This window comes from Triturus cristatus, chromosome 11 (genome assembly GCF_964204655.1).
Source record: "Triturus cristatus chromosome 11, aTriCri1.1, whole genome shotgun sequence".
Taxonomy (NCBI): Eukaryota; Metazoa; Chordata; class Amphibia; order Caudata; family Salamandridae; genus Triturus; species Triturus cristatus.
This window is the reverse complement of record NC_140594.1, coordinates 277,580,960-277,604,050: the sequence shown is the minus strand read 5'-3', so window position 1 is coordinate 277,604,050 and position 23,091 is coordinate 277,580,960. Positions and strand designations below refer to the sequence as shown.

At 47.7% G+C, this 23,091-nt stretch overlaps 1 protein-coding gene across 1 annotated transcript in view; it reads right to left on the bottom strand.

The window, feature by feature from the left end:
- Window positions 1–21,602, bottom strand: part of LOC146784022 (zona pellucida sperm-binding protein 3-like) — a 167,610-nt gene extending 146,008 nt beyond the window's left edge. Inside the window, exon 1 of the mRNA XM_085635833.1 lies at window positions 21,466–21,602. Within this exon, the coding sequence (XP_085491959.1) occupies window positions 21,466–21,526 (61 nt within the window). The 5' untranslated portion in view covers window positions 21,527–21,602. The remainder of the gene's footprint in view (window positions 1–21,465) is intronic.
- Between the last annotated feature and the right edge of the window lie 1,489 nt (window positions 21,603–23,091).

The window sequence follows — 23,091 nt, the reverse complement described above, 5'->3', positions numbered from 1 at the left end:
TTAAGTCTCTGTAAAGCGCAGAAACAACACTAGGCATTATGTATGCACTAGATAAAAATTGAAGTAAATTTCACTAATAAAGATTGGAGTGCTTTAACTGGTGTCATAACGCCAATAATAGCAATTACGGAAGCGTCTCTCATACTGTACAATTAGACTGGGGCATCAGTATCCACAGGTACCTGTTCAGTGGATAAAGGAACTAGGCTGATTAAAAAAAATGGCCAGAAATATAGACAAAACTACGATTAGAAGCTGTAAAGGAACAATTTTTACAGAGTCTGATCATAGCAAGTGATGGAAGCAGCTGTAATACACGTAACTATGAAACTATTTTGGCCGGTGTGACAACCGCTCTGCGAGTTGGCTTGGTGTTGGTTACGTTCTGATAGGTGGCTTGGGGTGATTAGACGTTAGCGAAATACTTGAAAACGCACGATGGAAAAAAGAAGGTTAAAAAGTGCCAACTGCTGGCGAACGGGGAAATACTAAATGCGCAGAAAAGAAATAAAACACTCCAGCAGGACACTATAGTCCAATTAAAGATGCCAAAGAAGCCCCTGTGTGTGAATAGATATCTTGTTTTTTAGACGTCACACACAGACTCATTGCCAGTGAGATGCCCGAGAGTTTCCCCGTGGCTGTGATTTAAAATTCCAGTGTAAAGAGACTCTGTTCTGAGCGAGAACTGAGCTCGAGTCAGCAGCTCCAGTTCACATAACTATGTGCTGCTGCAACACCACGACTACACGTGGGCGTCTTTGGTTGTTAAAAGCACCACAGTTTGTAGGAGTTTAAAAAAAATAACAAGACGTGTTTACAAAACAAACCACGCGGTGGTCTAAACATAAACAACACGGGCAGCTCTAGTGATACCTTCAGTGCGCCCGGGGAAGAGACAAGGAAATGCAGAGAAGCCTGTGCTGTGCATTCGGTATCCCATGAAAGGAGGGGATACACAACTGCATTTGGTGCCAAACGCTACATGCACAACAACACCGAACAAATGCTTCGCTGGCGCACTTCTGCCACTGTGTAGGATTCCTCGCCCCGGGAGTGCAGGGAGGCGGCTTCGCGAAGGGGTCCTCCCTCCCTCCCTCAGACTCGGCCCTCCCAATGACGTCTGTTTTGGAAGGGTGGCGATCGCCCGATTAGAAGAGGGCATGGTAGCCATTAATAGGGAGAGCTGAGCCAGTTCCGACCCGGTATACATATGGCTGCCGCTTGGCGTTAGAAGCCAAAGCACCAGCAGAGCCATCGAAAGTACTGGCATGCAAATCGCACAACAAAAGTACTTGAAAAATAAGGAAAAGACTAAAAGTCACACAAATGTATTGAACATTTAAAAGTTTCAATGTGTTGCTAGATTATATCACCGCACAGAGTGATAACCTCCCTGTCCTAACAACGATTCTATAAGTAAACCGTCATTCTCCACCTACATGTGGCCAATATTCTAGCATAGATCGAGCAACGTTATAGGCTATTAAGTCATACCTATGAGTTATTTACATAACACACGCTGAACTGAATTACTTGAAGACGTGCGACGAGCACAGAAAATGAGACGCAATGAAGTAAACTGATTTGACTAAACTCACACAATCTGGTCAACAAGGGAACATGGAATTTGAACCCAAGTAGCAGCTTCCATCCCCCCCCCACCCTCCCAGCGCCAGGAGAGCGAAGGTAGAGGAGCAAGCAGCGAGTGAGCTGTTAACACACACATGGAAAGCACTGTTGACTTACCTGGCGAGAGCCATGAACACCGCCGCCTTTCTCCGAGGCGAAGCAGAAATGCCTTGGAGAAAGGCAGCGGCGGTTTCGAATTCGGGGGGGTGTTTTTCTTTACTCTCCTCTTGCCATTGGCTGGAGGAGATAATTAGAAAAGTTGGGAAAAACACGCCCCCGAATCCGAAAAGGACGGGGCCTGTTCGGAGTGACGGACCTCTTCTCCAATGGCTGGCCAGCATTCAAGAGGCCAGCCAATGGAGAACAGGGGAGAAGAGGGGCGGGTTCAAGCCCCTCTTCTCCAAGTCATTATCTCTCGCGAGCGAGACCGCGCAAGCGCAGCCTTCGCTAGCCGAGACCTAAAAAAATAACCTCACTGGAAGCCCACTGAGTCATTACAGCAGGTCTCGAAGAGACAGCGCATGCGCTGCCTAGCTCGACCTTAAAATGAGACTAGGGACACTCAGTGGCGTACTGTGGGCGGGGCCACAGGGACAGTTTCCCCGGCGCAAAATTCTTAAGGGCATTCTTAGGGACACAAAATTTAAAAAGAAAACTGGACGGATACTTGCCTTGCCCTGGACGCTGGCAACCCACGCTACACAGCTGGTGACACCTTTCCTACCTAAAAGCTTGCCCGCTCCCCCTGGCTGCCATTGTGTTCCAACTCATGAGTGACATCATCAGCTTTGCATGGTGGGTCTTATGAGGGGGACCCAAGAACGATAAACCTTTCACTATAAACAAAGCTCTCAAGTTTTTCAGGTCCATGTGCGAGTAGCTAATGCAGTCCAGATTCTTTCCCCTTATACTCTGGACCTTGTAGTTCTGATTGCATAATGGGGTAAACTGGACTACGATTCCCAACTGAAAAAAAATAAAAATACAAAAATAAAACAGGATGGACGCATGTCTCACTCTTGCGCGAGGGAAACAGGAGAGCTCTGTAAAAGTCGCAGAGTCCAAAGTACTATTGGTGAAATTTCACCACAGGAGGATTGTGTCACAATACCGTGGACTTCGAACTAGGTGCTATGCTGCACTGTCCTACCCCACAATAGCACTAGAACCCTATTCAGGCAATGCCCACTTCACTTACCCGTACCACAGTATATACCAACATAGATGTTTTAAGACATGGGCAGCGCCACTGGAATAATGCAGCAGGAGGGGACCAAATTATGCGGCAGAGTGGAGTAAATTATGCAGCAATAAATGGCAAATTATGTGGCATAATACAGGATATTTTGTGATAGCATTCCTTCATCATTGTTTTCACTTTTAGACTTGTTAACACTGTCTGGGCATTGGTTGCGCCTCATTAGTACCAGTTTAACACCCAAAGATTGCAATACAGAAGAGAAATGTGACCTGCAACCTTTGCATAGGGCCTTCCACTGTGATACCACACGTGTCGCTGTGTTTTTAGTAATGTTTGAACCGTTTGAGTTAGAATTTGTTTTGTTAAAATTTGCATATTATGAAGCATATGAAGGATTATGTTGCAAATCTATAACTTTGTGAAAAACGACACAGCCACACAATTGCATAATTTCAGTGTCCCTGTGTATGGGCAATTAACCAAGGTCCCCACTTTTCAAAAACCTTCCAGTAAAGTGATCAGGAAAGTTAAAAAAAATCCAAGCGTAATGGGTGTTTGTGAATCAGATTCATTTTTGACAGGTGGTCATGCCTGTTTCACAGAAGCTGGCCCAACCTTAACCCACCTGCTGCCAGCCAGTTTCTGGCAGTTAAATTACTACTCCCTGTCTCTACCCCATTATCCATACCACCACTACCTCACTTCGCCCTGCACCTCATTTTTCTTGCATTTCTCACTACCTCATTATTGCTATCACAGATCTTACACACTACTTAACCTCTCAGATCACCCCACCATGCATTTCTACCCCACCGCTCCACCTCCCTCTCTTTCTGTCTCTGTTCCTTCTACCTCACCACCTCCTCTTTTTTTTTTTACTTTTTTTTTTTATTGAAAAGGATAGGCATCTCAAAGCACATGGTCTATACAATGGTCATCCTCCAGCTGCACTATTACCTTTTAACATCTTGTAGAAAATTATACATGACTTCAGGGACGATCACAGCGACAATACATTACAGCAACCCTGACACCCCCACCCCCTTAAATCGGACATTTGATCAGTCTCCAGTCTTGGTGGTTCACATACATATCCCCTGAATTTATTCCAGGGCCCCCAGACTCTTTCCCACTTTTGAGGACATCCCCCGATGCACATATACCAACCTCTCCGCCACCATAGCTTCATCCATGTCCTTACACCATTCTTGCAGTGTAGGTGACTCGCCTGATCCCCACCTCCTTGCAATATTCCTTTTAGCAACCATGAGTCCCAATATTACCCAGTCCTGCGCTCGATGGGTTAGGTCATTAGGTTCTCACATATTTAGCACGCATCGTTTCGGTTCTGGAATCAGTGACACCTCTACAGTTTGTGATACAGTCCTCATTATCTTGACCCCAGTATGCCATAATCTTCGGACATTCCCATATAGTATGGTAGAAAGTACCCTCTTCCCCACAGTCTCGCAGACAGAATTGATGTGAAACCGTCCCTATTTTGCAGAGGGTCACTCTGGCGTAGTATGCGCAGTGAAGTATTTTGAGTTGTATCAACTGCCACCGCGCAGGTATTGCAACCTCCCGAGGAGACGATAGTGCTTCCTGCCACTCAGCGTCATTGAATCCCCCCAGGTCCGCAGACCATTTCTGTCCAAGTGCCAACGTGGGGTCAGGCAAGTTGTTTACCAACTTACGATAGGTGAAGGAGGTGGCCCTTTTTTTGCATATATTCAGTCAATAATCTATCTTCTAGGGGAGTAGGTTCTGACAAGATGGTGCCTGCAGGTAAAACCGCCTGTAGTACATGTTTGATCTGTGCGTATCTGTAAACCTCTGACGAGGCAAGTTCATATTGGACCTGCAGGTGTTTAAAAACAGGACCACTTCACCCTTCCTCCAGAGATCACCCACCGTTGATATGCCTATTGCATCCCACTTGTCAAAGCCTTTACGATTCCTCAGTCGCCCAAGCCGCTGAGAAGTCCAGAGCGGTGTCATTTGTGTGAATCACCCCCCCGCCGACACCTCAGTCTGGCATGCGCCTCGTACCATATGTGGACTGTGTGTGCTGTTGGCCCAATCAGTAGTCTGGATTTGTTTCTGTTATTCAGTACCGACATGACCCCTTCCTCTCCTAGGCCTTGCCTATCCGCCTGAAACGCAGGGTTTGTGTGGAGAGTGTGCATCCAGCTGTTAATTACTTTTAACTGGGCCGCCCAGTAGTATAATTGCATATTTGGGAGGGCTATACCCCCGTCATACCAGCTCCTGACCAACTTATCCTGTGCAATGCGCACTGGTTTATTCCCCCAGAGTAGACCGGAGACTTCCGATGCAATTGCTTTGAAATAGCTCATTGGTACACGAAATGGGGTGTTCTCCAAAACATACAAAAAGCGTGGGAGCGCCATCATTTTAAAAAGCGCAGACTTCCCCGGCATGGTCAACGGCAGATTGCGCCAGACCGTCACGTCGAAACCGTTCCATGGGGGGCCCCCAAGATTTCTCCGCAAGAATTCATCAAGTTTGGGTGTAACATGAATACCTAGATATTTGAAGGTAGCCTCAGTGATCTGCAACGGGCAGTCCCTTGGAAGCGGGGGTGCCGGACCATGCAGTATAAATAGAACCGACTTGGACCGGTTAATGATGTACCCAGATACCCGACTGAAAATCTCACAAATATTTAAGAGTACCAGGATGGAGCATCCAGTGGATGTCAAACACAGAAGCACATCATCCGCATATGGGAAGATGCTGTCTTCTCAGTTTGGTGTCCATTTGAGCCCACGAATCATAGGCTCCCACCTGATCCATGGCCAACACAAGTGCAAAGAGCAGCGGGGATAATGGACACCCTTGGCGCATTCCACGCGTCAGCTGGAAGTTTCTAGATATATGTCCATTGACCACAACATGTACTAATGGTTTAGTGTATAGTAGTTGTATCCACGCACAGAATTTCGGGCCAAAGCCTAGTGGTCTAAGGACTGCAAAAAGATATGACCATTCCAATATGTCAAATGCCATCCGCGCATCAAGGGAGAGGATAACCGCTGGTTCCTGAATATAGGACATGCGAGCCAACACTCCCTGTAGCCGCCGCAAGTTGAGAGCCGTGTTCGTATTTGGCATAAACCCAGATTGATCTGGGTGAATTAGGGTCGTAAGATGTGGGGTCAACCGTGTCGCTAAAAGTTTGGCTAACATTTTGGCTTCAGCATTAAGCAACGCTATCGGACGGTAGGAGGTGCATTCTTCGGGGGGTTTACCGGGTTTTGGGATCGTCACAATGGAGGCCATTCGTTGATCTCGTGGGAGCTCCCCTGCCTCGAGGCTCTCAAGATACATATTTAAAAGATAAGGGGCAGTCCTCACCTCCTCTTCTTATTCGCTAAATCTTTCTGCATATCTGCCTCTTTCAATCTACCCATCATTACTTTCTCTCCTTCTCTCATCCCACTCTGCACCTCCTCTTTCAACTCACTCCCACTACCTAACCTCTCTACTTTTGTCCATTTATAAATCTTTACGTAATCACCCTCACCTCATCTCTTTTTCGATCATTCAACCCATCTCACTTTTCGCTCTAAAATCACTACCTTCACCTGACTTGCCTTTCTGTATCTCTTTTTACACCAGTTTGCCTCACCCTCTCTCACTATCTTGCATCGCTGTGCTCCTCTCTGCCTCACGTCTATGACTCTACTTCTTTCTAGCTTAACTCTTTCTACCTTACTTCTGTTGACCGCAGTCCTTTAGGTTTCTCCAGACAGCCTCTCTACACTGTAATCTCTTTCCTTATCTCTAGCTCGATCTCACTCTAAAACATTATCTGTGTCTCAACCTCTTTTTCTGTCTATCTGTTCCCACTTCTCTGTATCTTTCTAGCTGCTATCAGGTCTTTCTCTTCACCTTGCCTCTCCCCTACCTCTCTACCTCAACTGCATCTATATCCCATTTCTTCCTCCACTTCAACTCTTGTTATAATATTATCTTTACCACTTAGTTCTTCTTATGTCCCCCCACCTCTTCCCCTTATTTCTCTTACTCAGAAAACTTGGCAGGCCAATGCACACAGAGGAGAACATAGAAGAGGAAAAGAAATAAGAAGAAAGTGATCATATTGCACCCAAAGCAATGGTGAAAATTAAATGAGCAGTGTTTTCTATTTTCTCTGTTTTTTAAAAACTTTTTTTATTGAGCATTTTCAAAAAATAGAATAACAATCTCTGGCATTGCTTATAATGAGGGTCGTTCCATGAATACATGTAGATTTGTTTCACATCTGGCACCACAGTACAATGATATATACATTCCCCAGTCTATTCCCGCAATTCTTTGGCCAATCTATGTCCTCGACAGCACCCATCACCTCCCCGGCCATTTCCCAATTTCTTTAGTCACCGAGTTCTAAATCTGAGTTTCCCTTGGGGGGCTCGCATATATCCCCTCGGTAGCTGTTCCATCCCCCCACATATCGGAGTCCATTTTTTGGGGCATCCTCTCTGTACATACACTGCCCGTTCAGCACTCATTGTGGTGTCCATGTCTTTACCCCATTGGGCGAGGGTAGGGGTCTGCCGGGATTCTATTTTCTCTGTTGAAGCCACTTGGGAAGCAATCAATTAGGGGGAATTGTAAGGGTGCTACTCACCCGTGAGGGTCTCAAGGTGCTGGGGTTGGGGGAGGGGGAGGTGGTAAGCAGCTCCATTCAGTCAAAGTGTCAGGTCTCGAGTGTCTTCCTGAAGATGTTCAGGGAGGGGCTGCGTCCGATGTCGATCGGGAGCTCGTTCCAGGTGTTGGCCGCAATGTAGGAGAAGGCTCTCCCTCCCCCGTTCTGGCTCTGTGGATGCATGGGGTTTCGGCACGGGAGAGGTCAGCAGATCGGAGGTTTCGCTTGGGTGTGTGGAAGGAGATTCTCTCGTTGAGGTTTTGGGGTCCGGTGTTGTAAAGGCATTTGTGGCGTGGGTGAGTATCTTCAAAGTAACTCTTTTCTCTACTGAGAGCCAGTGGAGATTCCGCAGTTGTTGAGTCATGTGCTGGTGTTGAGGGATGCCAAGGACAAGAATGGCTGCGGTGTTCTGTATGGTCTGGAGTTTTTGGAGCAGAGACTTGTTGATCCGGGCGTAAAGGGCGTTTCCGTATTCCAGTCTGCTGGTTATGAGTGCGTGGGTGATGGTCTTCCTTGATTCGGGGGGAGATCCATTTGAAGGTCTTTCCATGGATGTGGAGGGTGTTGGAGCAGCTGGAGGCGACCGCATTGACCTGGCGGTTCATGGAGAGGGAGGAGTAGAGTATGATGTCGAGGTTTCGAGCGTGGTCCGTGGGGGTGGGAGGGCTGCCGAGGGCAGTGGGCCACCAGGTGTTGGCCCATACAGAGAGGGAGGGTCTGAGCAGGAGGACCTCTGTCTTCTCAGAGTTGAGCTTCAGGTAGCTGCTGCTCATCCAGAATGCGACATCCTTCATTCCTTCCTGGAAGTTCAGCCTGGTGGTGATGGGGTCCTCGGTGAGGGAGAGGATGAGCTGGGTGTCGTCGGCGTAGGATACTGTACTGAGCCCATGTTGTCTGATGATGGTGGCGAGAGGGGCCATGTAGATGTTTAAGAGGGTGTGGCCGAGCGATGATCCTTTGGGTACTCCGCAGTTGATGTCCGTGGGTTCGGAGAGGAAGAGTGGCAGTCTGATTCTTTGGTTTCTGCCAGTAAGGAAGGATTGGATCCAGTCAAGGGCAGTTCCCTGTATTCTGGTGTTGTGGAGTCTGGCATTAAGTGCGCGGTGCGAGACGGTGTTGAATGCTGCAGAGAGGTTGAGTAGGATCAGGTCCGCGGTGCGTCCTTGGTTGAGGAGGGTGCGGATGTCAGCTGTGGTGGTGAGTAAAGCGGCCTCGGTGCTGTGGTTGCTGCGGAATCTGGATTGGGAGGGGGTCGAGGATGGAGTTTTCTTCGATGAATCTTGTTAGCTGGGCATTGACGGTCTTCTCTGTAACTTTGGCCACGAAGAGGAGGAGGGAGATGGGTCGGTAGTTCTTGAGGTCGGTGGGGTCTGCTGAGGGCTTCTTAAGCAGGGGTCTGACTTCTGTGCATTTCCAGTCATCAGGAAAGATTTCGGTCTTGAAGGTGGCGTTGATGTTGCGTCGCAGTTCTGGAGCGATGGTGGCTCTGCGGAAGATGTGCAGCGGACAGGGGTCCGTGGGGGCTCCTGAGTGGATGCCTTTCATGGTCTGAGTGGTGTCTTCTGTGGTGACTAGGGCCCAGGAGGAGATGGTGGGCTGGCTGGCGTTGCTGGAGAAGGATGTGGTTTCGGGGTTGGGTGTTTTCTCGTCTAAGTTGTCGTGGAGCCCCTTGATTTTCAGATGGAAAAAGGATCGGAGTTTGTTGCAGCGGTCCTGCGAAGGAGTGAGATCTGTGTTTTCGCTGGGGGGCTTGGTGAATTCCTGGATGACGCTGAAGAGTTTCTTGGAGTTGCTGGAGTTGGCGAGGATCTTGTTTTGGATGAAGGTCCTTTTGGTGGATCTGATGTGTTGGTGGTGTTCCGTCATGGCGTTCTTGTAGGTGGTGCAATCTTCTGACATTTTGCTGTTTCTCCAGTCTTCTTTAGACATCTGCAGGCGTGTCTGGATTCTTGGAGGTCAGTGGTGAACCAGGTGGCCTTCCTGGGGCGTTGTCTGTCAGGGTTACGTAGGGGTGCCAGCTCATCTGTGCAGTTGGAGATCCATCTGTGGAGTTCTTTGGCTGCGAGGTTGGCATAGGTCGAGGTGTTGGGGGCATCACGGTTGAGGGTGGAGTTGAGCTGCTCCTCAGTGAATTTGCTCCAGTTCCTTCGTGGAGGGTGCGGTGTAGGTTTGGGTGGCGTGGGTTTGTGGACACGGAAGTGTACGCAGTGGTGGTCCATCCATGATGGTTGCATGGTGTGGCTTAAGTGGATGTTACCTCCTGCGAAGATGGGGTCGAGGGTGTGTCCTGCCTTGTGCGTATGCGTGTTGACGAGCTGTTTCATTCCAATGTTGGCGAGGTTGTCGAGGAGGGCGGTGGAGTTGGGATCGCCGAGGTGGAAATTCAGGTCTCCGATGAGTATGTAGTCCATGAAGGCAATGGCGTGGGGTGCTATGAAGTCGGCGATGGTAGTGGCAAACGGAGAGTGCGGTATGGGGGGGGTCTGTAGGCGATGGTGCCGTGAAGTGTGGCTCTAGGGCTGGCCTGGATCTGGAAGTGAAGGTGTTCGGTGGTGGAGAAGGAGTCGCTAGTGGTGGAGGTGGAGAGTCGGAGAGAGCTCTTGTGTGCGATGGTGAGTCCTCCTCCTGGGCGGTGGGGGCAGTCCTTCTTCTGGACCTTGTATCCGTCATGGATGGCGGTGGCGATGTCGGGGGCGGAGAAGGCATTGGTCCTGGTTTCTGTAAAGAGGCGACGTCTGGTGAGGGTGTCGAGGAGGTCCCAGATCTCTATGGCGTGTCTGTGCAGGAAGCGCACGTTGAGGAGGATGCACTTCAGGGCTTGGGTGGTGTTGGCGTTCCGTATGGGGGGGGGGGAGGTGGCCGTGGAGGTACATACGGTGGTGAAGGTATGGTGCCAGTGACGGCAGGAGAACTGTACGTGGGTGGTGTTTGGCATGGACAGCTGGCAGTTGTTGCTCCTTTCGGGGTCGTGTGCGAGGAGGGCAGCTGAGTCCTAGTGGTGGATGGTTGGTGATTCTGGGTTCCTGGCGCTGGACGGATTGCGGATGGGCGCAGACTGTCTTGTCTTTGGCGCATGCCGTGGCCGCACAGCGGCCGGCATCAAATCAGGAAGGGGAGGGAAGCTCAGCTGGGAGGCGGGCGAGAGGATGGCAAGGGGAGGGGCCACAGGGGAGTGGCGGCAGAAAAAAGGGCAGCGATAACGGGCAGGGAGGAGAAACGAGGGCACAGGCACAAAAACAAACAAAGGGCAGAAAAAACAGAGTCACAGACAAAACAGGCACAGAAATCACAGTGAAAAAACAAAGACAGGAAAAGACACCAAAAACAACATGCATTGGCATAGCCAATAGGTCTCGCCTTTGGGACCTTATAAGTGTTTAGCCATGCAACAGTTGATGATGTTGCACCAAGGATATTGTGCTGTATAACTAAACACATAAGGTCTCAAAGGCAAGACCTATTGGCTATGCGAATGCTTGTTTTAAACATGTGCATACTGCTTTAGGGCAACGAAAACCATCTACCCCTGAAATCAATCTTTAATTTTCTAAAGTCTGCCAGCTCTGGACAGGTGAAAACAAGTCTAAACAAGTGTTAAAGAAGAATCTGAATTAAACAAGCATTTGCAATGCAATAGGTCTCGCATTATTAAAGTTTGAGCTATTGGCATTGCTAAATAATGCAACACCAATAGCTTAAACTTTAATAATGCGAAACCTATCGCATTGCAAATGCTTGTTTTACAAGTAATCTGGTCCGTGGAGAAAGGTGCATATGCATTTGGTGTCTTTAGGGGCGCAGGGATTCCAACAGTACTCTTCTCTTGTGGAGATTTTGGGCTGAGGGATTTCCAGACATAACTCTGAAGGAAAGAGGACGTCTCCCGATGAATCAGCTGAACCATCTGGCAGCTGTCATCAGGGTATATTTAGGCATTTCTATGCTGATGGCAGTTGTGCTGGGCTAGATTATATGTTGCCCTGTTAGAGATGTTGAGCCATAGGAACGGGACACATTCTTCCTTTCCTGACATCCGTTTGTAGCTGGATTGAAATGCAACCCAGGTTTCTGTGGACAATTCCAAAAACCTGCATCATCCGTTGGATCATGAGTTATGACAAGCAGGTGCTGAAACATATTTAGGATATGCCAGGCAGCTGATATTCAAGGCTGGAGTAAAGAGTCTCCAAGTGCTCTTGCAGCAGGGAAGGGGGTATTGGGAAAAGCGTAACCATGCCTCTTGTGCAGCACGTGCCTGCCTGCCTGCCTGCCTTTCAAGCTCATGCGCTCTTGTCAGCTGGGGCCGCCTCCCTGGCCCGCACCCTCCTCCTTCGCAGCCCAACAAAGCACTGAGGCAGATATTTCCCCCGCTGCCAATCCACCACGAGATATGAGAAAGGCAATTTTTAAAAGAAAGAAAGAAAATCGAACATCCCAGCAGCTCCGTGATAGATGAAGGGGGAGGGAATGCAACGTTGAGGGGCAAAATATATCACAGTCACTGAAAAAACTGAACGTAGATTGTGGCTGCTGCGGAGAGCACACAACAGAGGAACACACCAAACGCACGCACAACATTGTGAAATTGTCAAATTATACTGTAGGCATCAGTGTTCAGGGTACCTTCTGTTTCAATTAGTTTTTATTACCATCTGTGTACGTGAGCATTTCGCTTGTTTGTCTAAAATGAATTGGGAGCGCACCCGAAATGACTGGGTAGTGCAGCAGTGAACGGTTCTTCTTGTGCTGTCAAGGAAGCCGCTCCTGGCTCTTACTCCAGTTACTATGTTGTAATATTAATGATTTCGGTATGATAATTAGTTGGGGGTATGTGGGAAGCAAATCGTGGATCGAGTGACTAAACATATTGTTAGGATGTGGGGGTTTATTTTCAGAGCAAGAGATTTAGGCATGCGGTGTACCGTGTACTCAGGGAGCATGCAGAAGGTGAAGGAGAGGGTCCTTGAAAAAAATATAAAGGAGGGTTTAAGTCACGCAGGGTGTACGTACATCGCGGACTGTGATCTGTAGATGTATAAACAGAGTCCGATGTTTCCACCGTCCAGGTCGCGCGAAAGTCAACAAAAATAAAGCAAGCAGGAAGTGGGATAAGGGAGGGGGTGGCAAATGGTGAGCACTTTCGCGGCCGCTTTGATGTTCTCAGTGGCCGCGCGGCTCACTGAGAACATCAAAGCTGCCGCGAAAGTGATCAGGCAGGCTGACAAATGGTGCGCGCGCCCCGCGCACATGCACTGTATTTGGAGGCCTGAAAAGAACTAGTTTGCACTTCCAAATCCCCGTTTACCAAAGCTCTCGCCAGGGCAGCGCTAAAGCGCTGGCTCAGGCGAGACCTAAAAACGGAAAGAAGGCAAAAGCACTTTATGCGAAAAAGGGCACACCAAACAACTTTCACAACACTTAAATAAAAAGAAGAGAAAAACGACACTTTGGACAAATACTACATTTTTTCGCCCACCTCTGGCAAGAAACAAACTAAAGGGGGGAGGCATGCAATAAAACCTCCCCATGAAACCAGTCTTTTCCACCTCTCAGTAATATGAAGACACAAAACGTCAATCAGTTGTACCACATTCTTCTAAGCAAGCATTGACCAGGCACAGGCAGGCGCGGGGTGGGGGGTTGAGCGGATGACATGGAACGCAATGGTGTTCACAGCTGATTAAAACCGTTCACCCTGAACAGGATAAATTGTGCTGGGGCCGTAGGAATAAGTACAGGGATAGAGCCATGCAGCGCTGTACTGTGCTCTCATCATTAGTTTCCATAACAAGCGTCTGTCAGTCAGAAGATATTTCACAGCTGAATAGAAAAGCTTTGTCTGCTTCTCTCACTAACGAGGTTCTACTACAAAAAGCGCATCCGAACTACAATTACATCACTGAAGATTCATGGCTGCTTCAACCCTGCCAGTCTCACTGTTAATGTGTACATGAAAATCTCTGCACAACACCTAATCTGCTGCCCCTTAAACTATTGCCATGTCTGTTAGGACATGGGTGGGAAGATTTACAAGTCAACATTGGGTTAGCTGGTGAATCGTAACATACAACAAGCACTGGTAAAGCCAACAGGCCTACCTTTGGCTGTCATCTTTCATGGTAGTGTTTAGGCTATCGTAAAAAGAGTTAAAGATTGAGTTCCGATACGTATTCAAGACATTAGGAGAACTCCATCTGATGACAGTGACTCACACGGGCAGAGATTGGAAAGAGGGCACTGGACCGGCATGTTTCTGCAGCGGCCTTCTTAGTTCGACAGCTGAACACCAGTCCAATGTGGCCGTGCTGCATGCTCGGTTTTGTAGTTTGTAGAAAACGCAGATCCTTGGTAGAGACGGATGCCTGGCACGCTCTGTCAGGGCAAAGCGGAGACAACTGTCTGGAGTCGGCAGCTCGCTGTCCGAGAGTGGGCGATTTCGATGCGTAGCCACTTTCAGTGCTGCAGCCGCTTGACCCTTCGCAGCTCGCAGAGGCACGGGGACAGACTGGGTTAAGAGCAGAAAATAAGCGCCGAACTGTGTGATGAGAACAGGTACAACAAGACCTCGAGTGGTGCGTGCGTGCACAAGAGCCGTGAAGATGAAAAAACAAGTGGGAGGGGTGGGGAGTGCGGCCGAGAGCAGGGACTCGGGCAGGCATATTGGCAATCTGGAAGGCGTGTCCGTGACTGCAGCGGGTGAGTGCAGAGACGTGCAGCGTTTACCTTGCGGGAGTGAGCGCGATAATTGCCAACATATGGCGCCACTGCTCGCTTCCGCAAGGGAAACGCCAAACGTGCACACGTTGCAATAGAAAGCAATGCGAAGCGTGCACGTTTTTGGCCCAAAAAGCTGATTGTTTCCAAGAGGTCCCCTCCTATGCAGCGCATGCGCGCTGCGTAGGCGAGACCTAAAAAATGGGCACAAGGCAGAGGGCGGAGAGCGGGACCCTGGCCCGGAGGTAAGAGGTCTTCCACTTGGGAAGGAGGATTTACATTTGAACACAGATAGCCGATCATTAAAGCTGCAATTTCAGGTGTTATATGCTTAGGACATATTTTAATACATGTGCTAGCCCACAAACCATTCACCAGGTCTCTCTTACCATGTCTTTCCTACAAACGGAAAACACGCCGGCTGGGCATGGAGTTTCTCATAAAATATTGGTACAACAATTTACATCGAAGTGCTAAAGAAATAGCTGCTTTCTTTTGCCACTATTCAGCTACTGGACGCTGGGCAGCTTGAGTTTTTTGCCATTTTTTCCGCCTAACCAATTCTGAAAGTTTAACATATAATATTTTTTGGCATCATGAGTATCTGAAAATGAGTAATAAATGCTAAGTTGTTCAGAACAGAGGGCCCCAAAATATGTCTTGCTCGGATCCCAAAAAGATGGCACTGAATACCAACATTAAAAGCTGGGCATACAATCTTCATAGATGCTTGCTGCCAACCCGCAACAAACCCAGTGTTGACAAGGGCTGAAACTCTAATGTGCTGAAACAGACGCACAACCAGACGCGTGGGGAGCCCCCAGCTTTAGCAGTTACAGCCGGGGAGCCAATAAAATGTTAATTATTAATGATAGACCTTTTCTATATGCAGACAAAAGCTTATATTATACAACATGGTTGAGCAGTGTGAGCCGAAGCTGCCGAATGAGGCAAGTACAGTGAAGGATCTGGTCGGAAGAACAATTAATAACAAGCATTTGCAATGCAATAGGTCTCGCATTACTGAAAGTTTGAGCTATTGACGTTGCATTATTAGCTGCATCGCCAGTAGCTCAAACTTTCACTACTGCGAGACCTATTGCATTGCAAATGCTTTTTTGTATTTGTAACCTTGTTGTACAGGCTGGTCGTTTTAAAGACTGTGTGGTAAATGAAGTCTCCCCCCCTCACTGCCTCTGCCTGCTCACCCACTGGGTGCAATCTCACTCAGTGCTTAAAGACGGCTGAAAGGAGGAGGGGTGTCTGTAAAATGGCCGAGGCCAAAAAAGCGTAACTAGAAAATCTTCCCAAGAGGCCGGGTCTGTGCATTTCATGCTATGGCTTACATACAATATAAAAACTGAAGTCCAGTGCCTCGACGCCATGCAGGTCCCTGCAGAGCACCTGAGTGTTGTGCCTGTGCGTCCAGACATCACACAATCACCCCCCCTTTCACAACGCTGCCTTGTGCACTCTCGCTGTGTGCGACACCAACCCCTTCATCTCTCCGCATCCCCATGTGCACGTCACGCGCCACGGCCTTCCTCTTCAGCACCGTCCGTCCACTCTTGTCGTTCTCCTTATACTTCCTTGTGTGAGCGCCCCTTCACCGTGCCCTCACTCCCACGCCCCGCTTTTGTCTCTCCTCACCTGTAAATAAAGCATTTTATTCTCGTTTGCTGTACCCCCTTCACAAACGTTCCTTTTGAATCACATTTAAATGTAAATACGCAACCATTGCTCTGCACGCTCTGCCGAGAGGCCATGGATTGAATGAGCAAGTCATCTGAGACTGTACACCTCTGTGTCCCACTGGCAGGCACGGTGAGACACTCGCACTGCCTTCAGCCTCAGCCCAGAGCTCTCAGTCGTGACCCATTATAAACCAATTTTTATTATTATTATATTTTTATATTACTCACAATAAGAAGAAGGGGGAGAAGGTAAAATCCCTACCTCATCCTCCTCAAGAATTCAGTAACCCACAAACTAGGAGGTAGGGAAGCGGCCAACTTTTTATCTAGCAATTGCTAAGTTGATCGATGGGAGCACACATACTCTGTGAAAACTGCCCTCACCCACAACAAGTTGTGGCATGCTTCATCATTGGGCTGCTACTGACGCCTCTGCGCAGACCAACGCTAGAGGCGGAGCAATAGGGAGGGGTAAACAATACAACAGTGATACAAACAAACAAAAAGGCAGGATCCTTTGGTGCAGAAATAATAAATGTTAAAACTGGCCCAGGGATATCTCTATAATAGTTTTATTCCTGGATTCCCTAGTCAGATTAAAAAGGTATATATAAAAAGACATATATACACCCAATGGATAGTGGTGGAATGAGTTAATTTTAGGTGCTCACCACCCCTCCATTCTGCATAGCGGTCAACATGTTTCTGCCGGTTCAAGATCCAGTTTCCCGCATTCCTCAGGACAAGTCAGATCCCAATGCCTTTTTTCAAACCCCTCTTGCTGCCCACAATCGTGGGTTTATACTCCACCTGTGAGTTTGGAGTCTTTCACAATAGGAACTGAAAGGTAAAAGACACAACAGTGACTCTTGTTGTCACAGCAAATACAGAGACAATATTATAAAATGTGTGCTCGCAAACCAACAATAGCAAATACCAACCACCCAATCGGTGTGACCAAACATTTTTAACATATGTGGTGCGAACTCCACCATCATAAATCAACGGGCAGACACTGGCCCTCCTAATGGTATATCCTTAAGCACATATTTTGTGCTTAATATCCATTCATACCTATACTCCACATACAAGAAGAAACGTGCTGTCACAAGTGAGGGAAGACATTCCAAAATGCCAATGTGCTGTTAAAAGAGATCTGGGTGCTACTACCCCTCTCTTGATCAAGGATTTTCATATTAAATCATATAGGGGCAAGTGATGTACCACCTATCCCACTTCTTACCAGAGTTTATCAAGCAAATTGCTGGAACAGGCACTGGAGTAGAGAGCGACCCTCTGTAGTCACACACTGTAGTGGAGTATAGGTATGAATGGATATTAAGCACAAAAAGGCATAGGGATCTGACTTGTCCTGAGGAATGCCGGAAACTGGATCTTGAACCGGCAGAAACATGTTGACCGCTATGCAGAATGGAGGGGTGGTGAGCACCTAAAATTAACTCATTCCACCACTATCCATTGGGTGTATATATGTCTTTTTATATATACCTTTTTAATCTGACAAGGGAATCCAGGAATAAAACTATTATAGAGATATCCCTGGGCCAGTTTTAACATTTATTATTTCTGCACCAAAGGATCCTGCCTTTTTGTTTGTTTGTATCACTGTTGTATTGTTTACCCCTCCCTATTGCTCCGCCTCTAGCGTTGGTCTGCGCAGAGGCGTCAGTAGCAGCCCAATGATGAAGCATGCCACAACTTGTTGTGGGTGAGGGCAGTTTTCACAGAGTATGTGTGCTCCCATCAATCAACTTAGCAATTGCTAGATAAAAAGTTGGCCGCTTCCCTACCTCCTACCATTATAAACCAACCCAGAACCAGAGCTCTCCCAGCAAAAATCATTAACGAGAATGAAAGGCAGAGTAGCCGTGCCAGGATTCTAACTTTTAAGCGGGATGTGGATACATTAGTTCACTGAGCCTCCAGACCAAGCAAAGGCTCTTATAATTTGCCTTTCCTAAAATAAACACGATAGCAGCACGCCTAACTTAGCATAACATACTAAACACAACCAATCAAACTAAATCCCAGAACAATGTGAAAATGGCACCCAGATCAAGAAAGCGCAATAGCGCCATGCTGATAGTAAAGGCGCTATACAAGTGCTGGCAACACAACATGTGCCATTAAAGCAAATCTTCATCCATTCCTTTGCATTACCCCGAGCCGGTCACTGATGGCTGAGAGGTCAGCAATCATCCCAGCGTGACTTCTAAGCAAGCAGAGTATTGATGGAAACCGACACTGAAGCATGAACGGCTTAATTTTGTGCACCTGCCGACGAGGCTCTATTCAGGGCCTGGAATGTATTTAATTAAGTATGGTGGCTTACTGTGGGACATGCTTACGCAGCCGTCTGCAGTCTACCTTCCCCTCCACACACACACAATGTCGTGACGCATCACCTTTTAAATAAAGTGAAGAGAAAAGACAAAACAACCCGAACAGGTTAACGGCGAGATGAACAAAGGCGGTTAAAGAGCCGCAAAAGAATGAACACAAAAACGAGGTTTGAGCAGGTCGTGCATGGCAGGAGTCTAGCAATTTAAAGTCTAGATTGAAAGAGAAGCGTCAGTCGGAAAAGGCCCTCAGTGAAAAATCCAAGTATAAAGCTAAAATATTTACAATTTCAGTAACTGGTTAACTAAGATCTAACTGGTTAACTAAGATCAAACTGTGCGCACCTGATAGAAATCCAGTCGCCATTATTCCAAAGCATCCCTAAACGAGACGTGCTTTCAATTATCGCGCCCATGTCTGGGCACGATAATTGAAATCACATGGCCTATTGGTGTCTATTACGCGCCCGCCTTTGGCCAATTGCGTGCAGTCTTTTATAAAAAGACGCACGCAAAGGCCAATGGGGTAGCACACAAGGAATTGCACACGCACTAGCGTGTGCGAATCCAGGGTCCATTTCTGAACCCCGGACAAAAGGACTTTCGCCTGCACAAGCACTGCTGCGCAGTGCAATGCAGGTCGCGAGACCTAAAAATGAAGAAAAATGACAGAGGCATATGGAAAAAGTGAGCAGGAGAGAAAAGGTAAGAAAGAAACAAAATGAAAGAATACAGGTGAGAAATAGAGTAAAGAAAGAAGAGGAGACGCATGGGAGATTAAAAGGAAGGAACAGGGAAAAGAAGAAAGGTGGAGAAGCTGAATGGAAAGGTGGAAACAAAGGCAGAAGAAGGAAACATTGAAAAATGGGGACGGGTGGAAGGTTGAATGGAAAAAGAATTGGTGGAAAGGTGAAAAGATGTATGGAAGGATGAAGGGATCGGTGGATAAAAGGATGAATGAATAGAATGTTGATAGCATGAATTGATGGAGAAACTGGTGGATGGGAGTAAAAGCGAAAGGATGGGTGGATGAATGGATGGCTGGAAAGGGGAAGAACTCTACAAAGGAGTGTCGTGCTTACTCGATCGGTTCCATGAGAGGTATGAGACAACATAGCGCATATTTTAATTCCTTTGCTACAACCTCATCAACAACATACAATGGCATCTCAACATACATTGTCTATGTAAACTGTGCAGAAATATCCTATCCCAGGCCAACTGAAGGCCACACAAGCTGCACTTGTCCATGCCCACCTCTGTTGTGCTCTCAGGCTCCAGTGCCGGACACAAGATGACTTGTGACTGCAGCCAGGTGGCCACACAAGGAGTGTCTTTGCAGCACACCAGTCACTCAAGCCCCAAGCATCCAGTGGTGTCTGGTGAGCCCCAGATTACTGTTCATCATACGAGCAAACTCATTAATCCATCCCGCCTACATGTCACCCCAGATCCAGCCATTCTATGCCTCATGGACTACCCCATGACCCAAGCACATACCCCTCCCAGACCAAACCCACCGGCCAGTCTAGCAAAGAGCTCCCGAAGTTCTACTCCCAGACCATCAACTCTTTTCCGTCCAATCATGCACTAAGGCTGTATTATTCTAGCCCACGAGGATTACAAGTCTACTCGTTTTCACCCTCCGCATAGTCACCGCTCCCTCCAGGCCAGCCATCTGGTAGTCTATGACTACACTTCAGACACATCATTTCAAGCCATCTGAGGCTGCATTCAATGTCCTAGTCCTCTCAGGCTACATTGGTAGACCCATCCTTCATAACCATCTGACACTACATCCTCCCTAGCCATCTGACACTACACTTCATGACCACCGATCCTTGCCACCTGACACTACACTCCATATGCATCCATCCTAGCCATCTGACACTACACTCCATAACCATACAACCTAGCCATCTGACACTACACAACCATCCATCCTAGCCATCTGACACTACGCTTCATAACCATCAATCTGACACCACACTCCATAACCACCCATCTTAGCCACCTGACACTACAATCCATAACCATCCATCCTAGCCACCTGACACTACAATCCATAACCATCCATCCTAGCCATCTGACACTACAATCCATAACCATCCATCCTAGCCATCTGACACTACGCTCCATAACCATCAATCTGACACCACACTCCATAACCACCCATCCTAGCCACCTGACACTACAATCCATAACCATCCATCCTAGCCACCTGACACTACAATCCATAACCATCCATCCTAGCCATCTGACACTACAATCCATAACCATCCATCCTAGCCATCTGACACTACACTCCATAGCCAACCATCCTAGCCAACTGACACTACACTTCATAACCACCCATCTTAGACACCTGACACTACACTGACAAACCCATCCGTCCTAAATCTCAGAGACCACACTCCATAACCAGCCCCGACACAGTACACTACACGCAGCCACCCTAGCCATACACAGCTTCACTCCAGACCCAGCTATGCCAGCCAGCTTCAACTAGGTTCACATACACAATCACTTTAACCCTGAGATCACAAACCAGACCCATCCATCCCAGCCCTCTGAACACACTCACCTCGCCCAAACATCCCCCTGCTCGGACACGCCAGACCAATTTATTTTTACCCGAGACAAACTCTTATTTCACTTTAAGACTCTCTTCTAACCCATCCTTATGCATCATCACTTCACTGAGAGACTGACAGCCCTGCCCCACAGAGCCTTCATCCTGACAGACCTCGCTCCTCCAGTCTGCCACAAGGGCCTCTAGGATGTGCCCTACTCTGTCACCCTCTTCCTCCCCAGCCTCGTCTTACCACCGACAGGGCCATCTGTGACCCCACCACCACACACAGACCTCGGCAGGGACAGGCCTTTGGTGACCATCAGCTAACCACACTCCCCGTGTAACCTGTACTGACTGACAGGCTGCCCACCCCCAACTCCTCAAAAAGAGAATGGAAGCGATCGCGATCTTCATGGTCAGTCCTCTCACCCCCGCCCCCCAGCAGCCCAAATGACAAGCCGCCACACCCGTCATTGCCTGTCCCTTATATGTTTCACGGCTTTCTGCTGCTATGGGGCCGGAGAGACGGGGACGCCAGCTCATGGCTGATGCTGCCATTTTTTGTACATCAACTTTTTAAACTAAAAAGCAGCGGGGCGTGAGCTCATTACCTGGTCTTCCACAGACCCGTCTTGCACCCACAGCCAGCAAAAGCCAAAACCACAGCAACATCTTAGAAACACTGAGCCCCTCGCCGTTCCCAGAGCCTTGTAATCAGTCTAATTAAGGAGGCCCAGCTGCATTCATTCCAAGGGGGACGGGGAAAGGCGACCAATCACAGAAGAGGGGTGGGAGAGAGATGCCTCCACCCACACCTGCCCCTCCCTTTCCCAGGCACCTATCAATGTATGTGGCCTACTTTGTTTTCCAGTGGGAGGAATATGCATATGTAAATCATGCTTAATGTGCATTTGAACATTTAATTTTTTTTCTCCACAGGGAAATAGCGTCGTCCGTTGAGAATATGTTCCCTCTACTCTCTCATTTCAGTATGGAGGTTCTGTTCAATGCGCTTAAGTTTCCCCAAGTCCATATGTGAGAAGCGAGTTTATCCATTCTAGCAACCTGGTACTTGTAGTCCTGAATTTATGACAGAATAAATAGGACAACAAGTACCAGAATGCAATTCTTTTTTAAAACCTGGTGTGTATGAGCTACTTACACATTCAAAACGTGAGATCTTCTACCCTAAAAAAACCTTCCATCTGCACTTTAGGTGTAGTTGTATCCATGTTGTTGTCAACCTACCTGCAAAATGCCCCTTCAAAGCCCGTATACGTTCCAGATGGTGGATTTCACTACATTTTGCAAGGCGACATCCCTTTCCGTATCATGTCCCTTTCTATCCTTACACAGTAAAATTCCAATACTGAACAATTCACCATCAAGGCATTTCATTTTAATTGGTTTTTCCATTTCTGCACGTGAAAATATGTTTTCCCTGGAGAAACTTCTTCCCCAGTGAGATCACCAGTTTTGGAATATATCTGTGCGCTTTTTGCCTAAAAAATACAGAGCTCCAAAGTTCGCCAGCTCCAGTTGTGAGTGTTCGGTCAGAGCAGGTATTTTACTTTGCATTCTGGGATTTGAAGTCCAGTTGACCCTATTATAAAATTATGACTACAAAACCTAGAATGCAAAGAAAAAACTTGAATGATTTGAGCTACTCACGCATGGACATGGGAAACTTGAGTGCTTCACTCCTCTTATCTTTGGCAGCAATCGACTTCACATCGTAGTCGGTGTGGGAAAGTGCATAAAAAGTGTGTGAACACTCATGTACTTGACAAGAAATGTCCACCGCTTTTACCTGTGAGGAAATGTGCTCCCTATAATAGTGTACCGTCTTGTAATAAAATTACGTTGTAGTGGTGCCATCCATCTTGATATATGCCTTTTTTGTCTTCTCAGTGCCTACAAAAGTCCTGATTTACTATGTTTGCTCTGGTGCTCGCGGCTCAAAGCTGTGCACATGGCAGGTTGCATCGAACAACTTCCCAATAAAAATTCGATTTTGTGCCTCAAAATTGACGTGAGTGCAACATCAAATGGATTTGCATTGCATAGCGCCAACGCTCTCGTAATGAATTCAAAAGGGGTGTCACTGAGTGGGCTCAACGCAAACACCCCTGGAATTTCCCACAAAGTCTGATCTACCAAGAAGCTCCACCTGGATAAATGTGGCAGACAAGTGTGAAATGAAAGGAAGGGCAAAGAACAGCCTAGCTCAACATCAT